The sequence below is a fragment of the Haliaeetus leucocephalus genome, unplaced genomic scaffold, assembly GCF_000737465.1.
Source record: "Haliaeetus leucocephalus isolate CR32 unplaced genomic scaffold, Haliaeetus_leucocephalus-4.0 Scaffold536, whole genome shotgun sequence".
NCBI classification, from domain to species: domain Eukaryota; kingdom Metazoa; phylum Chordata; class Aves; order Accipitriformes; family Accipitridae; genus Haliaeetus; species Haliaeetus leucocephalus.
Window position 1 is genome coordinate 3,920,612 of NW_010972972.1, and position 23,550 is coordinate 3,944,161.

Consider the following 23,550-nt stretch of genomic DNA (forward strand, 5'->3'; position numbering starts at 1 on the left):
GCTCCCAGGTCCTGTCTGATCTTCCTGGCCTAGGAGGCGAGTAAAAGGATGGTTTTCTCAAGTCATGCTTGCATTGTGTTGATGTTTTCCCACCTAGTGATGTTGCTATTCCGTGTAAAAGTTGACACTCGCCCACACTGTGTGTCCCATTGGAGGGATGTTGTCTGGTTGAGGTGGGTGCAGTGGGGCTGTGCCTATGGAGAAGCCCTACTTCCCTACTGTAATGGGAAGGGTGAAGAGCAGAGCCTAACCCCAAACCCAGCCAGAGGACACGCATGGCCATCAAAGAGCCATCAAGAAAATCAGCCGGACCAGTCCAGCATCAAATCATAAGGGCCAATAAACCAGTTTAGGGCCCCTGGTGAGTCCGTGTGCCTCTCTTCTCCGCTTGGAAAGCACTAACCTGCCCACGTGTACTCAATGGTCTTGCAACTGTTAATGAGAGTCTTGCAGATAGAGACGTGCACCTTTTGGTGATGATTTCTCCTTGGCCTGGAGCAGTTCATTCCTCCATCAGCTTGTCCTTGGTGTCTCATCCTTGTAGTCACAATTTTATCTCCTTGTTTGCAACTCCTAGAGTTGTACTGTTAATCAGGTTGCTACTTCAGTGGCTGCTCTTGAGAAAAGTTGATATGTAGCAAGGTGTCACCAAACAGCTTTCCCCCTGCCAACCCACGGCCAGTCAGTCCTGGCACATGGTGTCCAAATTTTAACACCAGCCAGCAATATCTGGAGCAGAAGCTGGGCCACATGGCTCCATCTCTTGAGTTAAAAGAACTTCTCAATGGACTTGCTTCAAATCAGCAGGCTCTTAATTTTGGATGCAGCCCATTGCTAACATATAATGGGTTTGCTTGTAGGCTAGTGGGTTGACTGTGTGGGAGAGGTTTACCCCAAGACCAGGAGGTAAGAAACCATCATTTTTATTGTCGTTCTTTGGGTGACACCACACTTTATCTTCAGGTGGGACGAGGGAGTTCATTTGAACTCTGTATCCCTCTTTTTCTCCGGCTTGTAAAATGAATATTTTTAATATTTATTTCCCCGCTTCACAGATGTGTCGTGAGGTGTAATTAATTGACATCTAATAATGCAAAGAGCTGTTTTGAGTCTGCATGCAACGGCCAGGCAGCATGTGGTGCTACCCTGTTGTCATGCCCAGCATCACACATGACGCTGCACATCCCGCTCTGCAAAACTCTTTAAAACCCCCTCATCCTTAACTGCCAAGGTGGAAAAAAAACTTGGCAGGACTTTCACCTGAGTGAGGGGGGTGGGGGAAAAGCCATTTGCACAGTTTCAGCATTCTGCTGCCACATTGACCCTGAAAATACCACATTTTGTTCGAGAGCCCTTTGGACATGGTGGCTGAAGCATGTCGTGGAGAGGGGAAGGGAGCAGGACTCTGGGCTCCACGGGGAGCCTGCTGATGAATCCCGTAGGATTAGGACCAAACCTTTAGAGTAGTTACATCCCACCCAACCCAGCCCTTGGCGAAGTCAATGGGTCGCCATTGACTTTGGGCATCATTGTGTGGGAACGGACCCAGTCAAGCTAGGGTAGTTTTCTCCATTTGTTTCTTAACCTGCTGCGAAGGGGGGGTCGGAGCCCTGGCTTTGAAGCCGTCGCGTCGGCAGCCAATTCGCAGAGATGTTTTGTGTGTTTCAAAGCCTATGACTGTTCTTAAAGAGGAGTTTTGGTTGGGGTTTTTTTCCATTTGTAGAAGGAAGGACAAGAGTAATCTGTGGCAAACTGTACAGTACGTGTCTTCTTGTGGTGTCACTGTTTGAATGGTTATTAAGTTTTCAAATCACTGTGGACAGCTAATCACTTAAGTTATTAATTTATTCTTCGGGGTTTTGTTGTTTGTTTTTTTAAAGTAATTTGAAACAGTTATTTATCCTGTAAATCGGTCTTGAGTGAAGCCTAGATAATACTTTTTTTGCTGTTAATAAACATGGTACATCCCTGACATGAAGGTGATCTCATTTTTAAGTACTGTATATGCAGCGGGAAAGCAACGGGAAAATAAAAGAATAATAATAATAATAAAAAGACATCTCTCACTGGTGACTCCCAGCATGGATTCAGAGTGGGGAGAGAAACGGGGAATTAATGAATGGATCAAGTTGAATTACGCAGCACTTTTAAAGATTTCAGAGCATCTTCCCAGCGTGTCGCCAAGTATCTCCCACAGCTTCAGGTGTCCTGTCTGTGCAATGAGGGTCTTTAGGATGCAGTTAGGGTTTTTGCTGATACCAGAATCCAAACTGTGTGTTTTTCAGCTGATAAAGTGAATTTCATACTATATATCTGCTCCAAGGACACACTCTGGTGTGTGCAGGGTGAGGACAAATACTGCCTTCCTTACCCATCACCAGCTCAGCACACCAAATCACTCGTAAAACTTAAGCAGAAGAACAAAACTTTTTCCCCAGAGTTAAAAGTTTAACCCCCCTCTTCAAGATCCTTATATATACTTTTTAAAAAAAAAGACACCCGGGGAAAGACACCTCCCTAAATCACAGCCCCCGTAATCCCCATTTTTAGACAAGAGTAGCATCACCTTACATCTGCAGCATATCTGAGATCCCAAACCTGGAGCTGAGGACTGCTGCGGGCTCTCCTCAGCCAGGGGCATGTGTGACACTACAGGCCAAATGATTGTATATACTACAGTATATACTTTACCGATATACCCTATACAAATATTACTGTTATTACTAACACTAATATTAATACAGTATATACTATAACTGGTATGGCATAGATACTAACATACTATATTAATGCTATACTAGACTTCTGTAAGGCCTTTGATACAGTCCCCCATAACATTCTCACCTCTAAACTGGAGATATGGGTTTGATGAATGGACCATTAGATGGATAAGGAATTGGCTGGATGGCTGCATCAAAAGAGTTACAGTCAATGGCTCGGTGTCCACGTGGACATCAGTAACAAGTGGTGTCCCTCAAGGGTCCATACTGGGACCCATACTATTTAATATCTTCATCAATGACATGAACAGTGGGATTGAGTGCACCCTCAGCAAGTTTGCGGATGACACCAAGCTGAGTGGTGTGGTTGGTGCTCTAGAGAGAAGGGATGCCATCCAGAGGGACCTCCACAGGCTTGAGGATTGGGTCCATGTGAGCCTCATGAAGTTCAACAAGGCCAAGTGCAAGGTCCTGCACATGGGTCGGGGCAATCCCCAGTATCAATACAAACTGGGAGCTGAATGAATTGAAAGCAACCCTGCGGAAAAGGATTTCTGGATACTGGGGAATGAATAGTTGGACATGAGCTGACAATGTGCGCTTGTAGCCCAGAAAGCCAATCATATCCTGGGCTGCATCACCAGCAGCATGGCCAGCAGGTCGAGGGAGGGGATTCTGCCCCTCTGCTCCGATCGGGTGAGACCCCACCTGCAGTTCTGCGTCCAGCTCTGGGGTCCTCAGCACAGGAGAGACAGGGACCTGTTGGAGCGGGTCCAGAGGGGGGACACAAAAATGATCAGACAGCTCGAACACCTCTCCTGTGAGGAAAGGCTGAGAGAGAGTTGGGGTTGTTCAGCCTGGAGAAGAGAAGGTTTGGGGGGGACCTTACTGTGGTCTTTCAATACTGAAAGGGGGCTTACAAGAAAGATGGAGAGAGACTTTACAAAGGCTTGTAGTGACAGGTTAAGGGATAACAGTTTTAAACTGTAAGAGCATAGATTTAGATTGGGCACAAGGAAGACATTTTTTATGGTGAGGCTGGTGAGACACTGGCACAGGTTGCCCAGAGAAGCTGTAGCTGCCCCATCCCTGGCAGTGTTCAAGGCCAGGCTGGATGGGGCTTTGAGCAACCTGGTCTGGTTGAAGACATCCCTCCCCATGGCAGGGGCATGGGACTAGATGATCTTTAAAGGTCCCTTCCAACCCAAACCATCCCATGGTTCTATGATTCTATAATATTAGCCATGTATTACTAACTCTCATATATTACAGTATACTACTAATAGTATAGTTATAATAATATAGCATATGGTATAGTAATAGTATTCATACTAATAATCATCATCAATAATATTAATAAATTATATTAATGCAAACTTTAGTGTATGTTATTTAGTATATTACTCATATCTTACACATATTTATACAATCTGATAATTGTATATATATGTGTATATTATATATGCATATAAATACATATTTATACTATATACATATATATAGTAATTATTTTGGGGAGAGGATCATGGAGCAACTGTAGATAATGCTGTGAAAACAGAGGCTCAGGACTGAGTCCAAAAGGGAAGTCCAATGCTCAGAATTATAGGAAATGAACAGAGACTAAACCAGACCACCTCGTTACACCATTGAAACTATCCAGGCTGCCATCCATGCTGAGCGCTGCGTACAGTTTGCCTCTGCTCATTTCACAAACTCATTAGAATCATTCATTAAGTTTGGAAAAGACCTCTAAGATCATCAAGTCCAATCTTGAGGAAAAAACAAGACATATTCAGGGAAGAGCGTAGCTATGATACAGCCTCTCCATTTTCCATGTTGGGCTGATTATCTGCCTTGATTATTTAGATTAGGATCTCATCAAGGCAGAGACAGTCTCCTGCAAAAGCACCTTTCAGCACGAGGCGCAGAAAATGCCTCCAGGTGACACTCCAGCACAAAGCAAGGAGCTGGCATGACAGCAACATGAAAGCTTTCGGCAACCTCTTTGGACAGGAGGCTCATAAAAGTCTATTAATAATACCAGGAAACACTCTACTTTCTGTCTAACTTCAGCTTTGGGTCCATATTTATTTCCTCTTAGCACTGCTTTAAGTCTAGCAGACTTAAATACAACGAACACACTCCACGGCTCATCTATAAAACCTCACTAAGAGGATTGTGATCTGCAATCGGGGGGGCACCCAGCTCTGGGCTGGGGGTCCCCATCCCACCTCTGCCTGCTCCCCTCTTCCAAGCCACCACTCTGCAGGGTTGTCCCACGTCCGTGAGGTTGGATGCTTGTCTTCCATCAGCTTCCCCATCTCTTTCTTGACCCATCAGCACAATAGCTATGAACGTTGCAATAAGAATCTAAGCCTCTATGTTGAATTAATTAATTTCCTTTATTTATATATAGGAAAGGCAATAAAAGAATATGATAGTATACGCCAGAGATTTGATCCCAAGCGTCCTCTCTAGCAGACTTTCGTCTCACTTCATCCATAGCACTGTCCGTGCTTTGCCTATTCCTCCACGGCAACGCAATATTCCCACCCCAATACCCCACGGTCAGGATTAGGCCCTGCACCCAGGACCTAAGGCACAAGTCTCTGCCACTTGAGCTAGAGATCTCTACTACAGGCGCAAGGGAGGAGCAGGCAAGGACAATGGCTGGGGAGGGACATGGGAGGGAGCCGTGGTCCTCTAGACGTGCTGCCCGGGGCTTGGGTTGGCCTCCCGCCGCCAAAATCAGCCCCCGACCCATTACTGATTTATATAATACATTGGTTTACATAGTATGTATTTATATTGGGTTGATATAATATATCTGGTGGGCTACTCTCCTGGCAAATCAGCATTTTAAAAAAATAGCTAGTGGGTTTAGGGGGGCTCTGTCATTTGCTGCTCAAGATCAAGGTATCCCAAACAAAAGCCCGAGTTTTAAAGGGCAGATCCAGCCCAGAAAGCCATGAGATGACAGCAGCAGAAAGAGGCTAACCAAGTCCTAAAGACACATCTGGAAAAACAGCTGTGTGTCTGGGCCTGCTGTGTACACTAGCAGCATCCGGAGGTCACCAGTAACACAATGGGGCTTTGCTGGAGCCCCAAAAACTATCTTGGCTGGAGGGGTTTGTGCCCCTCTGCCTCTTTTGGGTGCTTTGCTGCATAAAACCTTCTGGTCCACATGCCACTGCTCACTGTGACCACGCAGGCTTGCAAGCTCACTGCCCCACCAGATCAGCATTGCCACGTTGGCTGCTCAGCATTTTTCAGCCTTTTCAGCTGCCTTCTACCTTTAGAAGTGTGTCAAGGTGGGTTCTCAAAACCACATTAAAAAAAAAACAACCAACAACCAAGCAGAGGTCCCCCCAAAACCGACTCAGCGCCACGGGAAGGGCTGCAGACGGGATGTGCATGGGACACCTCCACCCCTGGGACCCCGCTGGGTCCATCTTCATCCCCGTCCCTGTCCCCGTCCCCTCCCCAGTCTGGAGGCATGGCTCACAGCAGGCAAGACATGGCTACACTGAAGCAAAAGGGCACTTCTCTGAGCTGTCGGCAGCTGCTTATCTCCGCGTTAGCTTAGTTACATTAAGGCGTGAAGACCAAGTGCATAGGAAGCGGTGGGACCCTCCATGCGCCTCCAAATCAGCCCCTGAGTCCTTTTCCATTGAAATGTTCCCCAAATCCTCCTCCAAGATGCTCGCTGTCATCAGGGTGAGGAAGAGGAGCCTCTGTCTTCAGGTTGGCCCCGTGGACATTGGCTATCTGGTTTAACCCGTTGGCTAGAAGACGAGTCCATGAAAGGAGCCGGATCCGCCCCCGCCCGCTGCTGGGCTGCAGCCCCCCGACGAGCTGTCATCATCCTTGTCCCTGTCAAGGTCTCTCCACCAGAGTGGGGATTTCGGCAAGGCGGAAATGTAGGCGGCTCTGTTCCTTGCTTCTTTTTCCTGTTCCTGGGAGAAGGAAGGGGGAGAAATAACACAAAGATATCTGCAGCTAAATATGGGTGGGGGGATGCTCCCACCTTCCCCAAAGAGCCAGGAACCTGTTTGTTTGCCCCCAGGAGCCTCCTCCAAATTAAACCAGGGTGAGAAGGGCCATGTGCTCATCTCTAGAGCTCAGCGGGAGGGATACAGAAAAGCACTACATCTCTCCAGCGATCAAAAAACAGCCCTTCCATGTCACCTCTAGGAGAAGAGGGACCCCTCAAATTCCCCTGGGTGCTGCTCATGTCGCATGGGACACTGCTGTTTGGAAAGCATTGAACCCCACCGGTTGAATGAAATCCATCCGAGTTTGTATTCCCAGCTCGCCCATCTTTCCCAGGCACTTACGAGAAAATTTCAGGCAGAGCTGCCTGGGGCGGGCAACAGCAAGTCAACCCCGAGCACATCCACGAGGTGTCTTGCACCAACCTCAACGCCCGGTTTCATCGGGAAACTGCAACCTGGGTGCTAAAAACTAAAAAGGGTTTTGGCTTCAGGGAGCGGTGGGTATCTGCACATGCGGATTTATCCGCGGGACATGACCCTGCTGCTGCCGAGATGGGTGGGAATGTGGCCCGTGAGGTGGGCAGCTGCAGGATCGCCCCCTCCTGTGCACGGCAGCCGGAGTTACCTGCAGGTAGAGGATGTTATCTTTGGAAATGGCTTCCATCAAGTCCTTATGGAGGGAGGGTTCGCCGTGCAGGCGGCCGGCCTCGGCCAGAGCCTCGTGCAGCGGGCAGCTCTGCCTCCCTGGCCGCTGCCTGTAGAAGAGGACGTAGGCAGTGTCCTTGGGGAAGAAAGAGGTGACGTTGCTGACCGATTCGAAGGAGGAGAAGGAAACTCTGGTGTCGTTGAAGAGGTACCACTGGATTTCAAAGTCCAACTGCTTGTCAGGGGCCAGTTTCGGTGCCCCATCCCGGGGCTGCCCGTGAGGGACAGTGTCGGTGCACTCCCTGGAGTAGCAGTAGTAGTGGCCACTCTCGGAGGAGATGCCTGAATGTACCACCACGCTGCAGAGGTCATACACAACAGACATGAAGCCACTTCCCGGGGCAGCCCTGTCCTTCCCACGATGGCAAACCTCCTCGGTTTCCTCCGGGGTGACAAGGACAGGCAGCTTGAGCACCACGGGGATGGAGACGTTGTCCAAGATCTTCTTCCTCTTCATAGTCCGTGGGTCGAAGGAGAACCGCAGCAGCGTGAGGATGAGGTAGTGTGGACCCTCCGTCAGCTCCGCCACCTTCTCGGCATCCTGCAAGGATGCGCATTTCTCACAGTGGTATTTATTCTCTGCTGTCAGTCTCTCCGGGGATAGAAAATAGTTGATTAAATCTGGTACGGATCTGGAGTCCTTGGGAGCACACGCCTGCTCCCCAAAAGCCAAGAGAGGGTCTTTGGCTGCATCCACACCACTGGCATTGCCACTTAAGGGATTTGCCGCTTCTCCTGGATCCTGGAAACCCAACGTTTCCACCGGCATCGGCGGGGCTGCAGGGTCTCTGGCCATGGGGGCCTTCCTCTGGATCCAGGGAGACCCCGTAAGCTGGCTTGAGTTTTCAGGAGGCTCAATAAACTGCGGGCCAATTTCTTCCACCGGTAAAACAGACGTGCTCCCACGCATGTGCCTGTCCGGTGGGGGAAAAGCCAGGGACAGGTCTGTGAAGGCTTCTTCTCGGGAGGAGACGTTCAGACACTTCAAGCAGCGGATCTTTGTCATCATTTTACCCCCAAACATCTTCTCAATCAATGTCTTGTTTAAGTAATGATGCTCCACCGCCTGAGACATCAAGCTGGATTCCTTGAGTTTCTGGTAGATCCTTTTTCCAGTTTTTTCTTCTTCATGTAATCTTTGGCAGGGGAAAAAAAGGCTGCATTATGCAGTGATACAATACCAGGAGGTAGTTTCTAAAGTAGGGTTTCTATTCTTCACTCCGGAGAGTTAATCCGGGTTAACCTGTCTGTGCCCAGGGGTCTGGTGCTGTGGGAGGAAGGTGGGGAGGAGTTGGGCAGGATTTGGGAACCTGAGGTTTCCATGTGCCATTGACCCCCCCTGCTTCTAGAGGGATCGCTGGGATACCAGAGATTCAGGATTTGTAGGTAAGAGAAAGGCAAAAATCAACATTTTACAGAGGAGGCTGAGTGGTTTGTCTGGCAAATCTCTAAACTTGGTACAAATCTCTTTGCCTTCAGAGCAAAGGCAGGCATTTTCAAGTTCTGACCTTACCCCTAAGCCAGCCCAACCAGGGTTTTATCAAGGAGCCCCGGACCAGTCTCACCATCTTTCACCCCAAGCCTCCACTCTCCCAACTCGTCCAGGTCTCAGCCGCTTGCCCCGTTTGCACGTGGGTCAGCATTAAACATTACATCGGGTCTAGGGATGCCGTTGTCACCAGGCTCCGAAATCACGGTGCTTGCCACGTACCGGTCCAGCAAGTACTTGAGATATTCCGAGCAGTCCTGCTGAGCACCGGGGGTGAACCAGGGTGGCCAGGAGGCAGAGAGGAAACTCTCGGGTGAGATGGCAGGTCGCTGGCAGCAACACAGAAGAAGGAGAAGTGGATTTAACCCTCGAGATTTGGTTCTCACTTCACATAGGGGGATGGAGAGGGGAGGGGAGGCTCTTTCTGGCAGCTTCACTGGGAGCAAGATGCGCTCGTGTGCCTGATAAGGTCCCCTTTTTTCCCCTACAAAGGCTAATCCCAGTGCACAGGAAGACTTGCTCGGTTTGCTGCAAGCCAGGACGGTAAGGATGAATTTCAGCCATTATTTTACATATACTTCTATAGAATATCCACGTGTTTATTTCTTCCTTCAATTTTAAAACGGTTTATTGGCCTGACCCAGAGACTTCTACTTAATTCAGCCTGAATTTAATCTGATGCTCCATTTAATTTGATCAGGATCTCTCACCAAATCCTTTCATAAAAAAAAAAACAAAGCAAAAAATCCACTAAACTTCCACCCGTCATTCTGATCACTGCAGGGAGGTAATCTGCATTACTGGATAATGTAATCTCTGCTGTTAGGAAGCTGCTGTCTAATTAACATGGAAAAAGACCCATGTTTGGCAAAGAAGTGAGTTTAAGAACAGCCCAAAGAAGAAAAAAAAACTAGAAGGCTATTAGGAAATTGGCAGGAAAATATTAACCATAAACTACACAACAAGCAAATATGCTTCTGTATTTGCTCATCACAGATCACAGACACCCTTACCTGACATCAAAAACTAGACTCTTCTATGACCAAATATTAAATTTAACAGGTTGTCTATATTTTTCCTCCAAAAGTCATCTGTAATGACATAATACCACAATGCAACAAGCCAGCTCTGTCAGTCAAGGCTTGGAAAATGGAGAAGCCCAGATGACTAGTTTCACACCAAGGGAAAATTCACTGGACTTTCAAAATCATGTATTTCTAGGGACAGAAAGTTATATTTCCAAGAGAGGAGCTAGATATGACGTAGCTGTATCTCCAGGAGTCATTCGTATTAAAGTTCATGTTTGTCAAGAAAGCATTCATAATTAATTTGTTTAAGGGTGTTATTTTTATTTTAATTTCTCTCCCATACAGAGGATTCAAAGCATCTGAAATCTACGGGGGTTTTTTGTTATTATTCTTTTAACAAAACCACTTTTAAGGCAATTGTCATTGATTGCTCATGCTTTGCTGTGAAGCAAGGGGACAAGCAAGTTGCTGCTGTCTTCTTCCTTGCTGCGTAGCAAGGAATAAAAACCTCTGCTTTATACCAACAGGCTTTTCAGCTGGCCACATATATGTAAACTATTACCAAAGGGACTTCATTGTCAGAACTATTAGTTATTTCATCAGTCCAACCCAGGAAGACCACAGGCTGAAGACAGGCAGCCTGGTGTGAACACAGCTCACTTTCATGGGTGATAGGAGCTTGCCTCCTCCACCCCCAAATTAGCCTCTCTCATATAAACAAAATCTGTCCCGTTATAAAAACCCACCACGATCCACAGCTCCTTATCAGCACGTTGGAGTCGGCAGGAAGCAACTTGGAGACGAGCCTTTCCGCAGCCGACAGTCCAAACAAATAACTAGAACATGAAATAATTACCTGACTGTGCTCCAAAAACGCAAAGAGCCACTGGAGCTTTGTCATCAGGGGCTGGGAGTTGCCCTCAGTTAAATTCAACACTGAATGCCGAAAGCTGCAAAAGAAAAGCAGAGATGCAAACCGTAAGATGGAAAATCAGTGCAGGACGCGCAATGCCAGTGTGATGAGCAACGCCTGGAGCAGTCTTGAGTGGGAGCAAGGGAGCAAAAACTCACTCCGAAGCCATGAAAAGAGACTGTATGATGCTGTTCATGTAGCACGTGTTTCCCAAGTTAATTAACCCAATCTTTCCTGTCTCTGATTTGGATGCCAGGCGTGGGTAGAAGCAGGCCAGCTCGTTCTTCTGGGAGGTCCAAGCATTTTGTCCCAAGAGATGTTTAATACGGTCTTCATTTGGAATAGGAAGAGCCTTGGAAAGAGAGATCTGTGTTACAAATCGTTATCTTTCCATGTGAAGAATTAGTAATGGGCAACAGCAAAACTCCACTGCTAGAGGTGTTCACGCAACTCATTTCCCCTGCTCTTCACATGAACATACATCCATGCAAGGCAGTGTTTAGCTGCTAGTATTAGTCCTTTAGAGGCATTCAAGATTAAAGCTATAGCTAAAACCCACAGGCTCAATCAGGACTTCTGCAGGCTCACCATAAGAAAAGTATCTTCCCTCAACTTGCCTACGTGGGTCTCAAACTCAGAATTTTAAACCCTTTGTTCTACCACAATTTGAGGTGTTGAGTTTAGGACATGCCTCCCAGTAGCACAGTCCCTCTGTAGTAGGCTGCAAACTAAGACGCCATTTCCACATGGAAAACAGAAAAATGGCCGAGAGATGCGTATCTTACTTTAACTGCTTCTAGGACTGGTTCGTAGAGATCTGGAAATCCTGAGAAGCGGAAGAACATGCAGTGGATGAGCTCGGCCAGCTGCTCCAGGGAGCTAGTGGCAGAGTTGGAGTCCTCCTTCTTCAGAGAGGCCACCAGCCTGGGGATGTGAGGGAGCAGCTGGAAAAGGAAAATTCATTGCATCAAAAATGGCTCCAATTACTCGCAGAGCTTTAACACGCATGCAGGGGAATGAAATTCACTCTCAGGCAGAAAGGACAGTCAATGGGAGTTGACTTCAGTCTCATTCTGGACTTCATCCTTCACCCTATGAACTCAACAGAAACTCTTCTGTTGACGTTAGTAGTGCAAATGCTATAGACCTCAGAGGGTTTCATGTTGCATGACACCTGCAGGTTTGTGCTGCTGCTTCACTGTGCTGTGATTACCATTCTCTGTGCAGATCAATCTCTACTAAATCACACACCCACGGTGGAAGGGAGTGTTATATGCTGACTGCCAAGTGCAGGGATTCAAATCTACATGACAGATGAATTAGCCTACAAGAATTGTTGTCTGGTGTGCTATATTTTATTTTATACTGTATAAACTAAACTGGAATTGGTATGGTCGGGTGGGTGGCGACAGGCATATAAACAGCACATTTGTTATTTTGCTTTCATCTAGAAAATTTAAAAATTAACAAGCAGATGCAAACGCAAATGATACATTGCTCACGGGCACCCTCTGCTGACCCCACAGCTGCACAGAGAATTAATAACCTATTTCCAACTCCACAGATGTGCTAGAGTGACCCTGGGCACTTTTGCAACCTTTTTCATATTTATATTTTATGTTATTTTTAACCCAGAACAATCCTAGAGTAAAGTTGCAGGATCCCCAGTCCAGCCATTTCTCTTCCTGCCTTCGGCTTCCTCTCTTCTTTCTCTCTCTCTTTCTTTCTCCTCAAAGTGTTGGAGATTCTAACGATTTTCTTTCCAACAGGAAGGTTTTTTGGGGGAAGCAAATGAATCTCAGTACCATTTTACACATCAATATTTTGCCAAGCTGTGATGGGAACCATTCTCAAAACCTTTCCAAAGTGCCAGGGCAAACACAAAAAGATAAGAAGCAAGACAGGTTTTTGCCCTGTTTTTAAAAAATAGGGGAGGAAATTTATGCTTGCTGGGCTGCAGATGGAAACTTCAAGCCAAGAGTAACCAACAGCTTTTGGAGTGTTTCAAAATTTGGATGCCCCACTGAAGACAATCCATTGGAATGACCCTATTTTTAGAAACCAAAGAATTTCTCAAGAAATTCAGGCTCATTTAAAATGTCTCCAGCTGAGGAATGAAAAAATATTAGTTGAAAATGTTGGCTAGCTTTGCTTTTTTCCAGACTTATCTGTTTATTCTGTGAATTTTAGGTGAAAAGCCAAATGTCAGGGCTTTAATGAAAAAGTATAAAATCAAACATTAATAGGAGTAATTTTCCATTACTGCTTTTATCAGGTCAATCACTGCAAGCATGCCTTTGCCTTTAGCTTTGCTTTTTTATTACAGCATTCCAGGGGCAACGCCAGTGAGAAGCGGAGCCGTGCGTTAGTGTCAACAGCAAGATAAAATACAAAATATCACTGTGGAAATGAAAAGAGGAGATTCAACTGCTGCTAAAAGTGGTTTTTGCTTTTAGAAGCAGAGGATTCATGAAGTGGAAGTGTTCGGATCCAGTCTCCAAGTCGTATTGTGCTGATGCTGTGCAAGGCTTTGAAAGATGACCTATCACTTCAAGAAATGGTAATGGGCGCCCATATGTCGATGACAATTTGAAGTCACCTGTGGGATGGGGCCCACTGAGTCCAAAGGACAGTCAGGCACCTGCTTAGGAAACAGCAAAGGTTGTTTAAGAATATATTCCCTGTCCTCCACTGCCTGAACCCTCCGAGACGCTCTCAATGCAAAGGTTTCACCGAACGCGTCCCGAAGCCAGAGTGGCAGCATCTACCGCACCTCAGCTGAAAGGGTGGGAACAACATGGGGCCATATCTTCTAAACCTGCCCATGAAACTACATCCCAAACCAGCCTTAGGGTCAGCGTAGCCCCACTCACTTTCCTGTCCCAGGCCACCCCTCCACCTCCTCCCCTTTCCTTCTCCAGGCAAAGGCAATAGTGCAGGTTTGTGGTTGGCCCACACCCAGACCAAGCTGGGCAATACTGACCATCAGGATTTTCTGCTAGGTTCGCTTTCACCTGGGCTCCTTTTACAACGCAGTTCAGCTGTACAAATGGCTCAGCACAAGGGAGAAGCAAGCGGTCTAAGAGCAAGAGCAGGGAAGAGGGGAACCTCCTCTTCTACCTGCAGGGCTGGCAAAAAAACAGGTTAAAATCACTGCAAGAGCACTACAGCTGCTGATGATGAGACCCTCGGTGTGGCTTGACGGGCCATCCAAGATATATTTGCATTAACTGCATCCTCGGCTGGTGGGCTTTGAAGTTGAGAGGGGACCATGGGGATGCACTTGCCCATAGAGATCGCTCCTCCAGCTGGTGGAGCACCGCAGAAAAAAAAAGTGGAGCATGCACACACTGCACACATTTCAAATCTGGAAGCGCCAAGCCCCAACCAGCTTTATACTGATTTATCCCTGGAGATGAGCCATCCAGCTGGTAAGCCTGAAGAGAAATTGGAGGAACCATCAGAGGAGAAAGCAAAGCCTGACTTCTCGTCTGCACCTCGCTTTCTGACGCAGGGTGATTGCTCTGTCTGTGGCAACCAACTCCTTTTAGGCTCAGGACTTGCCTCTGCATCTCAGCACCGCCTCCATGGTGCCCAAAAAGCTGTTTGGGCTGCAGGAGAGGCTACCTGCAGCTGCCAGGACAGGCTACAGGTGGATGGACAGGGTTTGATTTACCTCAGTGAAATCAAGCAGATGAGGGAAATATTCCCCAATATCTCAGCCCCTTAGGTTCCCTCCCACCCACGTTGTCCCACGGCATCATTACATTCAGGGCAATGCCCTCATCTGGGTGCCGTACGCAGCCTTACCAAGTGAAATGCCTCGTGGGAGTGCTGGAAGCTCAGCAGCATGTACTGCAGGACGGACAAAGCCCCCTCTCTCACGATGGGGTACAGCAACTTGGAGAAGACCTGGTGGGGGACAAAAAAAAAAGCAAATGAGAAGGCAAGATGGCACTGCAACACGCAGGAGAAGGGGCTGGCAGGAAAGAGAGGCACTGGGCATCTGCCACGGCTGCTGGTCTGTTCCTACGCCACGATGGATGTTGAAGCAAGCAGCCTGCAGCCAGGTCTCCAGAGTCATCTCCTGTCCAGAGCACAGCCTCAGAGCATCCTAAAAATACCGCCTGGGTTATCCTCACTCTTGCAGGCTTCTGCAATGCCTGGCACAGTGTCCTGGTTTCAGCTGGGATAGAGTTAATTTTCTTCTTAGGAGCTGGTACAGCGTGTTTTGGATTTAGTGTGTGAATAATGTTGATAACACACGGATGTTTTAGTTGTTGCTAAATAGCGCCTATCCTAAGTTAAGGATTTTTCAGTTTCCCATGCTCTGCCAGCAGGTGTACCAGAAGCTGGAAGGGAGCATGGCCAGCACAGCTGACCCGAACTAGCCAAAGGGATATTCCATACCGTAGAACGTCATGCTCAGTATATAAACTGGGGGGAGGTGGCCAGGAGGCACAGATCGCTGCTCGGGCATTGGTCAGTGGGTGGTGAGCAATTGCACTGTGCATCACTTGTCTTTTCTTGGGGTTCATCTTTTATTATATTCCTTTTCACTATTATTATTATTATTGTTGTTGTTAGTATTACATTTTATTTTACTTTATTTATTAAATCATTCTTATCTAAACTGCAGGGACAGCACGGCCTCAGCGCTCGGCCCCCCTAAAAATCGCATGTTATTTTAAGGGCTGTGTCCCTTTCCTATGCATTAACAATGAAAGGAAAGATAAAGAAAAGCCAGAGATGCTTGGCTGCTCTCCCACTGCTCAATGCATGTGGGGGATCACAGGGACAAATGCAGTTATTGATAACGTTTCAATACTGATAATTATAGTCTTGATAACTCCTATGGTGACTTCCACTGCAGCCTAGCCAGGTGTTAACCCCCTTATAAGAAGGAGGGAACAGCAGGACCACAGCATGGAAAATGCTTTTGAAGTGGCAACCAATTTCAGCACTTGGTCACACGGTTTTCAGAGAACGGCAAGTACTCACTGCTGAAACACGTGATGGCAATGGCAGTGGGGGCTTTATCTGAGCTGGTAAATGAACTAAGGCCAGGGTACTGGCTTTAAAACTGACCTGTGACTGTGTGGACTGTTAACATGCTCACTGGTATGTATTTTGCCTGTGCCAACCAGCACTGATCCAGGCACAGCTGAAGGAGAGCGTGTCACGCTCCCAAAGGCAGGTTTTACAAGAGCTCCATAGTTTGGGAAGGATAGTGTTTGGTTGGCTTGAAAATCCTCGGCTTCTTTTATTTCATAACCTTTAAGATATAAGTACCTCTGCATACCAAGACCTAAAGAACTGCGGGTCGTTCTGGAGGACATCGTTCCTAGCTGCAAAACCAGTGTCAGCCCACCACCCCCCGCAGCAATGCAGCATTCGCAGAGGGTGCCGGGGACACAACGGTCCCTCCAAACCCCCTTGGGACAGCATACTCTTTCCTATACATCTAAAGTCACCTCTCGCCCTCATTCAGTTGAAAGGCAAGAAGACATCTCAGGTGCAAGCAGAAGTCTGTTGTTCACATTCATGTTTAAAAGAGCCCACTGACCTTTTCAATTTTCGAAAGAGTAACTTCAATCAAGATGCTGAACTTTTTCACCGCAGCCAAACCCTTCAGCAGAGCAATGATCCACTTGTCTATGTTCTTTCCCAGGGGCCAGGACACCCAGTCAATCATCCTGAAATGAAAACTCTTAAGGTAAATTTAATGCACATATTGTGAAAGCCAAGCTCAGCTCTGGGTTTAACCTCCTCCAAATTTGTGTCTAGTCAGTGGGATGACCAAGTAAGAGACGGGCCCTTCCTAAGGCATTTTACATGTTATTCAAAGCACAACAGAGCCTGAAATGGAATTACCCCCATGTCATTATCACACTGTGGTTCATCAGAGGACCAGATCCAAGTCCATAGAAGAAAGCAGGGATTTCTTCCACTAACTTCAGTCAACTTGAGTTCAAGTTTTTAACACTGTTACGGTGTTCTATATACCACCTGCAAGAGGTGTTGATCAAGGTCTCTGTATTGTCACCATTAGAAAACAAGTGACACTGGTATGATCTCTGCATTGTTACTGGTAAGGAGAAAAACACTGAGATTCAGATCTTTTCATTCTCTGTGTGGGAAACATTGATTTCCAGAAACACATTTTAAAAAAACACTGGTAACCCTAATAGAAGCCAGATATTCCTGAATGACACAGCTAACAAATTTCAACTATAGCCACGCAACCAACATGTCGTCATGTTTCTGCAAGTAATAAGTACTTTACAGAAGCCACTCATAAAAAAACAACCTCAGACTAAGTGATGACACACTGTTGCTGTTTAAATTTAATGTTAAGCAAAAACAGGAAGCAACTAAGGCTTGAGATCTCCAAGGGTCAAAATTTGCTAACCATTTCAGTACCTTTGATTTGCAGATATCCCAAATCTTCTGTCTCCCACATCAGTCCAGCAATCTTACCCAGTCAGTCCCTTTTGCTTATCAGCCTGTATCTCGTGCAAGATACAGGAAGGGAACACAGATAACTAACCACCACAAGGCAAAGAGCAGGAATAAGTGAAGTCTACGAGGAACTAGAAAAATAAAAGGCTAGTCAGTAAAGAAAGCTTGAAGAGCAGAATATGTTGGGATGTTGAGAAATACCAAAAGTCAAGCCAAGATGGATAATAAAGCAAATACCAGAAAAGATTCCACAGACATTTGCATCAGAGGAGAATAAGGAAAGCCATGCAATCGCTGTATACGGAGGATGTGATAGTGATTAAAGATATGATATGGCCTCTAGATGTGACTTCCAAACTAAACACAACCTCTGCCTCCATTTTCAGCAAAAGGAAGGAATTGATCAGGGTGACAAAGAGGAGGCAGATAGAAGGTTTGAGAATGGAAACAAGAGCAAGGACAGCTGATATGAAAGGAAAACATGAAGAGTTCATGAACTCCAAATGAGGAGTTGGTGATTTCTATCATGTAATATTAAACTCTGGTAGGCTTTAATGACTCTATAAACTTTGGCGTGGTGCTTTATGATGACAGGCAATGAGGGGATGACTGGGAAGAACAGATAGCGTGCCACAGGGTGTTACCATAAGTGCCAAAGTCAGCTTTGTCAGAATATATGAATTTCTAGTCAAAGGACAGAAGTAGATCATATCTGACTGGCTATCTGAAAGGAGGTTGCAATCTTCAGGATCTAATGATGTTAGCACAAACATCCTGAAGATGGCGGTGAAATCTCTGATGATGCAAAGTGGGGAGGCATCAACAACAAAAGACGAGGATCAAGGTATCATGAGGAAGACCCTGAGGATTAGAAATGCAGAACTGGGAGGAAATGTATTGATTCAAAATGCATGCAAGGCACAAGAAATGGAAGCTATGTGATGATAACTCATCTGCTTGAGGACAACCAGCCAGGCACCAGGTGATTAAAAGTTCCCAGTGTAACCATAGCCATGGAAAAGACCAGCACCATGCTGTGGTGCAGAAAAAAAGGTGTTTTCTACGGCAAAACAATGACCTCAAGCTCTTGTCCAAGGCCGTGATGAACCGCACCTGGAACCTGGTGCTCAAAGGTCACCATCGGTGTTCAAGACCAATGAACTGAAGTGGGAGCAGGTGTTGAAAAAACCTGTTAAGGTGGTCAGGGAAATGAAGAACACTTCCTGCAAGAAAAGCTTAAAATAACCTGGCTTGTTTAGCACAGCCACAGGAAAGCAGAGATGGGAAGGGACTGTTCTGCCTGCATACATTGAAGGAATAAACACCAGGGAGGCAAAAGGGCTATTTCAGCTATTTATGTTGGCATAAGATCAAATGAACTATAAGATGGCCAGAAATACGTATGGGCTGGCTATTAGAAGAGAGATTTGAACCATTAAAGCAACCCAGTGGTGGAACAGCTATGAAAGAAGAGCAGTAGGAGCAAAAGCCCTTCCTGCTTTGAGGGGTGTAGTTGAACATTCATGAAAGGGGTCTGTAATGTCAATGCCTATAAAGCAGGGAGATGGAACCAGAGATCCAAAGGTCCCTCTTTGCCCTATCTTCTTTTACACAGGCATAAAATAACCTTGTCCGCTTTAAGCTATTTTTTACCAGCACTAGTGGCTAAGTTACAGTCCTGCCTGCTGTCTGCCTGCATTGCTACAGTAGGAAGAAATTACATTTTAATTTAATTTACTTTCCACAATGCACAATCCACTAATGTTTTGGAAGCCAGGGCCCTAATTTTCCAAAGGAGCTGTTGATTTGGTATGCTAAACTTTTAAAAGCTCAGATCCTGACTTCCAGAGGTAGCAAGTGCCTGCATTGCTGTGTGACAGCAGATGCCTTCTTCATCTGGACCTGGGCTCTTTGAAACAGATACACCCCCAGGAAAAGAAAAGAAAAAAAAAATAAAAATCAGTGAGTACTTCTGAAGTCATGGATGCACATTAATAGAGACTATCTGAAAAGAGACAAACTCTAAAAGAAACTCTCTAAAGGAGATTGTGGTGTACACTTATACCAGCAGGTGCCAGGCTTGCTTTTTTTTACCGCTATTTGTTCTTTAAACGCTTGATCAGAAGCTCCACCCCACGCCCAGTTTATTCCCCTGCTACCAACTCCCAAACCTAATCTTTGGAGGAAGAGACTTCTGTATGTGACCAGTTTGCCAGGGATCCTAAGCTGAAAGATCTTTTCAACCAGGACATTTTTCTTTGATTTTCTGGGCATGGAGCACACGGTCATCGAAAGGCCAACAGTCGTGAAGTTTTCTGGGACACCTGTCTGCTGTAAACATGCTGCCAAAACTTCCACATTTCTCCTAAATGATCTTAATTACATTTTGCAGGCATTTGCTTAATGTTTGGCTAATTCTGAGTAATCATTTACTCATCCTTCTGTGTGACAAAGAATGTTTTCAGGAATGATGCAATTGACTTTGCAACCTCTATATTTAGACGCTGGTGCTCTTAGATTTATCGCCTGGAGCTCGCAGCTGCAGGTTCCCAGAAGGAGAAAAAGATGGAGAAGAGGGTTAAGAACTGAAATGATAACTTAATCTTTTGTCTTGGGTTGCTCTGGACTCTGGGAAAACCATGATCTTCCCCAGCAAGTCAAAAAGAAGCAACGATGTCCTTCTGAAGGGACATGGGAATCAACATGAAATTCTGTAAAGGAGATTTTTGTGAAGAAAAGGCTCTCAACAGCTTCTGGAAAAAATCAAAACTCTTCAAGATTTCTTATGTTAGGCATCCCATAACACTACTTATTTCTAAGAAAAAAGAAATATAAACAGCAACAAAAAAAATCAATAAATAAAAAGTCTTTATTCTAGTTCTCTGCACCCTCAGGGCTGGAAGGAAGGATCCAGAAATTCCCTTTTTCCCCCCACACTCCTCACTAGACAGCACCAGCCAAACTGGTTGGGATAAAATCACGCAAAGGAACTGAGTGCAAGCTTTGGTGCAGGTTTTTCTCCGAACTGAGAATGATATTCACTAATGCAGCTTCTCCTACCTGCCAATGGCCGTCATCATTTGCACATCAGTGATGCTGTCATCGTTGGTTAGGTTTCTTATGACGCCATCCATGAGCTCCAGAGGGACAAACTGGACCACACTGGCCAAGGCGTTGGATGGCGCTTCCTGCTCCTCTGCAAGAGATGGATGAGCGCCAGCGATGAAGATGTTAGTCGCCGGGAAAACCAGGCACATGAGGTCATTTCTCATCTCTAAAAGCCAAATCATTTCTGCCTACGTAAATGGAGCGGATAGTCAGCTGGTGTAAATGAGCAATGCGGAGTCCACACTTAGCTGCGCTAGGAGGACAATTTCCCAAATCCCAATGTAGCACATAATGAGGTTGGGTCATAGCAGATGGGCTGTTGCATGAAGCCATACGCAGCCCAAAGGGAGGAAGAGATCACAGGAACAAGAGTGTTCTTGGGTCAACCCCAGGTCCCAGATTTCCTCTGCGTGCTCTCTTTATACTAAGTACTGCAAATAACTGCAATGGGATGCAATTGCAGGTTTGCCTGTCTGGAGCACCCTCCAAAGGATGAGGCTTTCATATGGAGGGCACTGAAAAACCCATCTCCTCATGGGCTGAGGAATAGCTGGAGCAGGAGCTCACCTGCCGGTAGAGAGTCCAGCCTTTTATAGCATTGGTACCCCCAAAAATCTTCTGAGACCCTCTGCAATAACCTAAAGGCCCCAGAAGTTGGATAAATATCTTCTGTCCCACCTTAAGGTATGACCACCCTCCAGAGAGATAGTAGTGCTTCCTACCTCTAGATCGGTGAGAAATAACTCCTTAGCTTTGTCCCTAATTTCTGGTAAGGAGCAGGCTGGGGGCTCCCATCAAGTCAGCCATAAGAGAGTGACATTTCTCAAAGCTTTCAAGTCCCACTCTAACCAGCCGCAGACAAGGTGCTTTCCATTAAGCCCAGCTGATACTGGAAAGTGCTGAACACACAAATTTGTGCTGCAAATATTTCAACCCAGTTAACAACTCCTGTGTACAGACTCTGTGTGGTTTCAGGGGATATTGTTTCCCTAGCTTAAAGCCCTGGGTAGCTTTTAGAGATGCTTGTTTATTGTATTTCAGCTGTGGCTGCATTTCTGGAGTGGATGAAAACCATGCAAGATGTCAGACTAATCAAATTTGACTTCATCAGAGCCAACATTTACATTCCCAACCTTTTTTTTTTTTTTTTTTAATTACCTGTTGAAGAAATGATAGTGAACAGCTCCTTCAAAGAGGGCAGGATGGCTGAGGTCTGAGTCCTCCAGATCCTCTGCAGCAGACCGCTCACTTTGTTCACCTGCTCCAAAAACTCCATGATGTCCTCTTCCCCCTCGGAGATGCACTGGAACTGCCCGATGCACCGGATCAGCTGCTGACAAAACAAGACCTGGTGTTTGCCCGTGGGAATGCACTGAGGATGTTGGGTTAAGAGTTTGCTGATCTTCGCACATTGCTTGGGGCTGGGCCTCTCGCAGACTTTCCGGAGCACCTCGATCCTCAATAAGCTGAAGATGCTGTTTGCTGACGGGCTTTCCAGGACAAACTGCAGTCCTAATTGGATATAATCGAGTACGTAATGGCTTCTCTTCCCCAGAGGTCCATAGCCTTCCTGGAGGAGACTCAGCAGGAAGCGAACGTTGAAGAACTCCTCAAATTCCTCGGGGTGGTAGTGGCCGTAGACCTCCAAAACCTCTTTCCCAATCTCTCTTTTATACTTGGTGTCCCCCGTGAGATAAAGCTTGGTAGACAGCTCCAGCATAGACCAGCATTGCTCGCTGTCCATGGGCTGCTTTGCTGCCTCAATGACGCGCCTCACAAGCCCTTGCTTCACATTGTTGGGGTATGAGGACATCACCACGGCTTCCAGTATTTTATCCATCTCTGCTCCCAGCTGCTGAAAGAGAGGAACAGAGCAGCAGATTAGTTCAAGCAGGGTCTGCCGAGCTTTCAAACCCAGGTTGGCAAGGGATGTCAAAGAAGCAGAGCTTGAGAGCTGTCTAGGACCACTATGAAGATGATAATTCTTGTGCCCTTTTCATGGAGACATTCAGAAAATTTTCCACTCTGGTGATGTTTGACGGAGACTAAAGCCCCCAGACTGACTGAATACACAAAAATACAGAACTTCTACAGACTAATCACACATCTGAGCATTTTTGTCTTGTAAACAACCAACTGCAATCTTACACTTGACCCTAGGGATGGATGAGCTTCCTCTCCTCTATGGGTTCAGCAACTCAGCATCGTACCCCACGTTTCACAAAATCCAGTGCCCACTGGAGACAGCCTGCCACAGACCACAGAGGGGCTGAGTGGGGAATTAGGGCAGCCAACGTCTTCCACTGGCATCTGCTGGCTCAGGTGTCCTCAAGAGGTGAAGATGCTCCCAATGGTTGTCTTCACATTCAGGGAAGGAGAGAAAAGCCCTGGGAAGCAGAGATGGGATTGCAGCCTCTCTGTGCAATAGCAGGGGTGTACATCTGACATTTAAGCCGTGCTGCCAGCCACTCCGGCTGAGTGGTGCAGTCTTGGCTGCTCCCCAGGGACCTGCTGCATTTGTATGCAGGACCAACGCGAGAAGGGAGAGAAAATGCAGAGTCAGGAAAAGTTTCCCATTCGTCACGGCCCGAATTCACCAGCAATAAAGCGTTAGAGGAGAGAGTGCTTAAAAAACCCCCTAAGGATTTCCCTGGAAGAACTCAGAACAACATTTATAACCAGGTGTTGGATGTACTACTACACAAGAAACCCTGTTACAGAGTGATAAAATCAGACAGACAGGATTTCTTAGAACATTACAGGGACTGTATAAAGGCTCACCCACCACGGGTCCCCCCAGTGCCGTGCGCTGCACAAATACACGTTTGGAGAACGTCCGTTCCTGCCTATAGCCTGAAACAATCCATGCGGGAGGGAGAAGGAAGGTACGTATCATCTTCATTACCTAAATGAGGGATCAAGGCAGGACAGATCCATCCACGCTCATGGGTGTCTGACCAGAATAATAATCACCACCTTTCTGTTCCTCAGTTTCCTAATCTGTGAAATGAGGACAACACGCAGCAATTCCTAGCGGGGTTGGGTGAAACTTCCTTCGTTAGCACTTGGAAAGCATTTGAAGCGGGTAGTGTTATATTAATGAAAAACATGCACGCAGGTGGCATGTACA

General features: G+C 46.5%; 1 protein-coding gene across 1 annotated transcript; it reads right to left on the reverse strand.

Annotated features, from left to right (window-relative positions):
- Window positions 1–6,505: 6,505 nt before the first annotated feature.
- Window positions 6,506–22,260, reverse strand: USP35 (ubiquitin specific peptidase 35). Its single transcript, XM_010576578.1, has 10 exons — window positions 21,579–22,260; window positions 20,373–20,508; window positions 16,417–16,546; window positions 14,661–14,762; window positions 11,636–11,794; window positions 11,009–11,202; window positions 10,794–10,887; window positions 9,132–9,238; window positions 7,341–8,556; window positions 6,506–6,676 (listed from the first exon to the last, which is right to left on the reverse strand). The coding sequence occupies exons 1-10, from the start codon at window positions 22,258–22,260 to the stop codon at window positions 6,506–6,508; spliced, it is 2,991 nt and encodes a 996-aa protein (XP_010574880.1).
- Window positions 22,261–23,550: the final 1,290 nt, after the last annotated feature.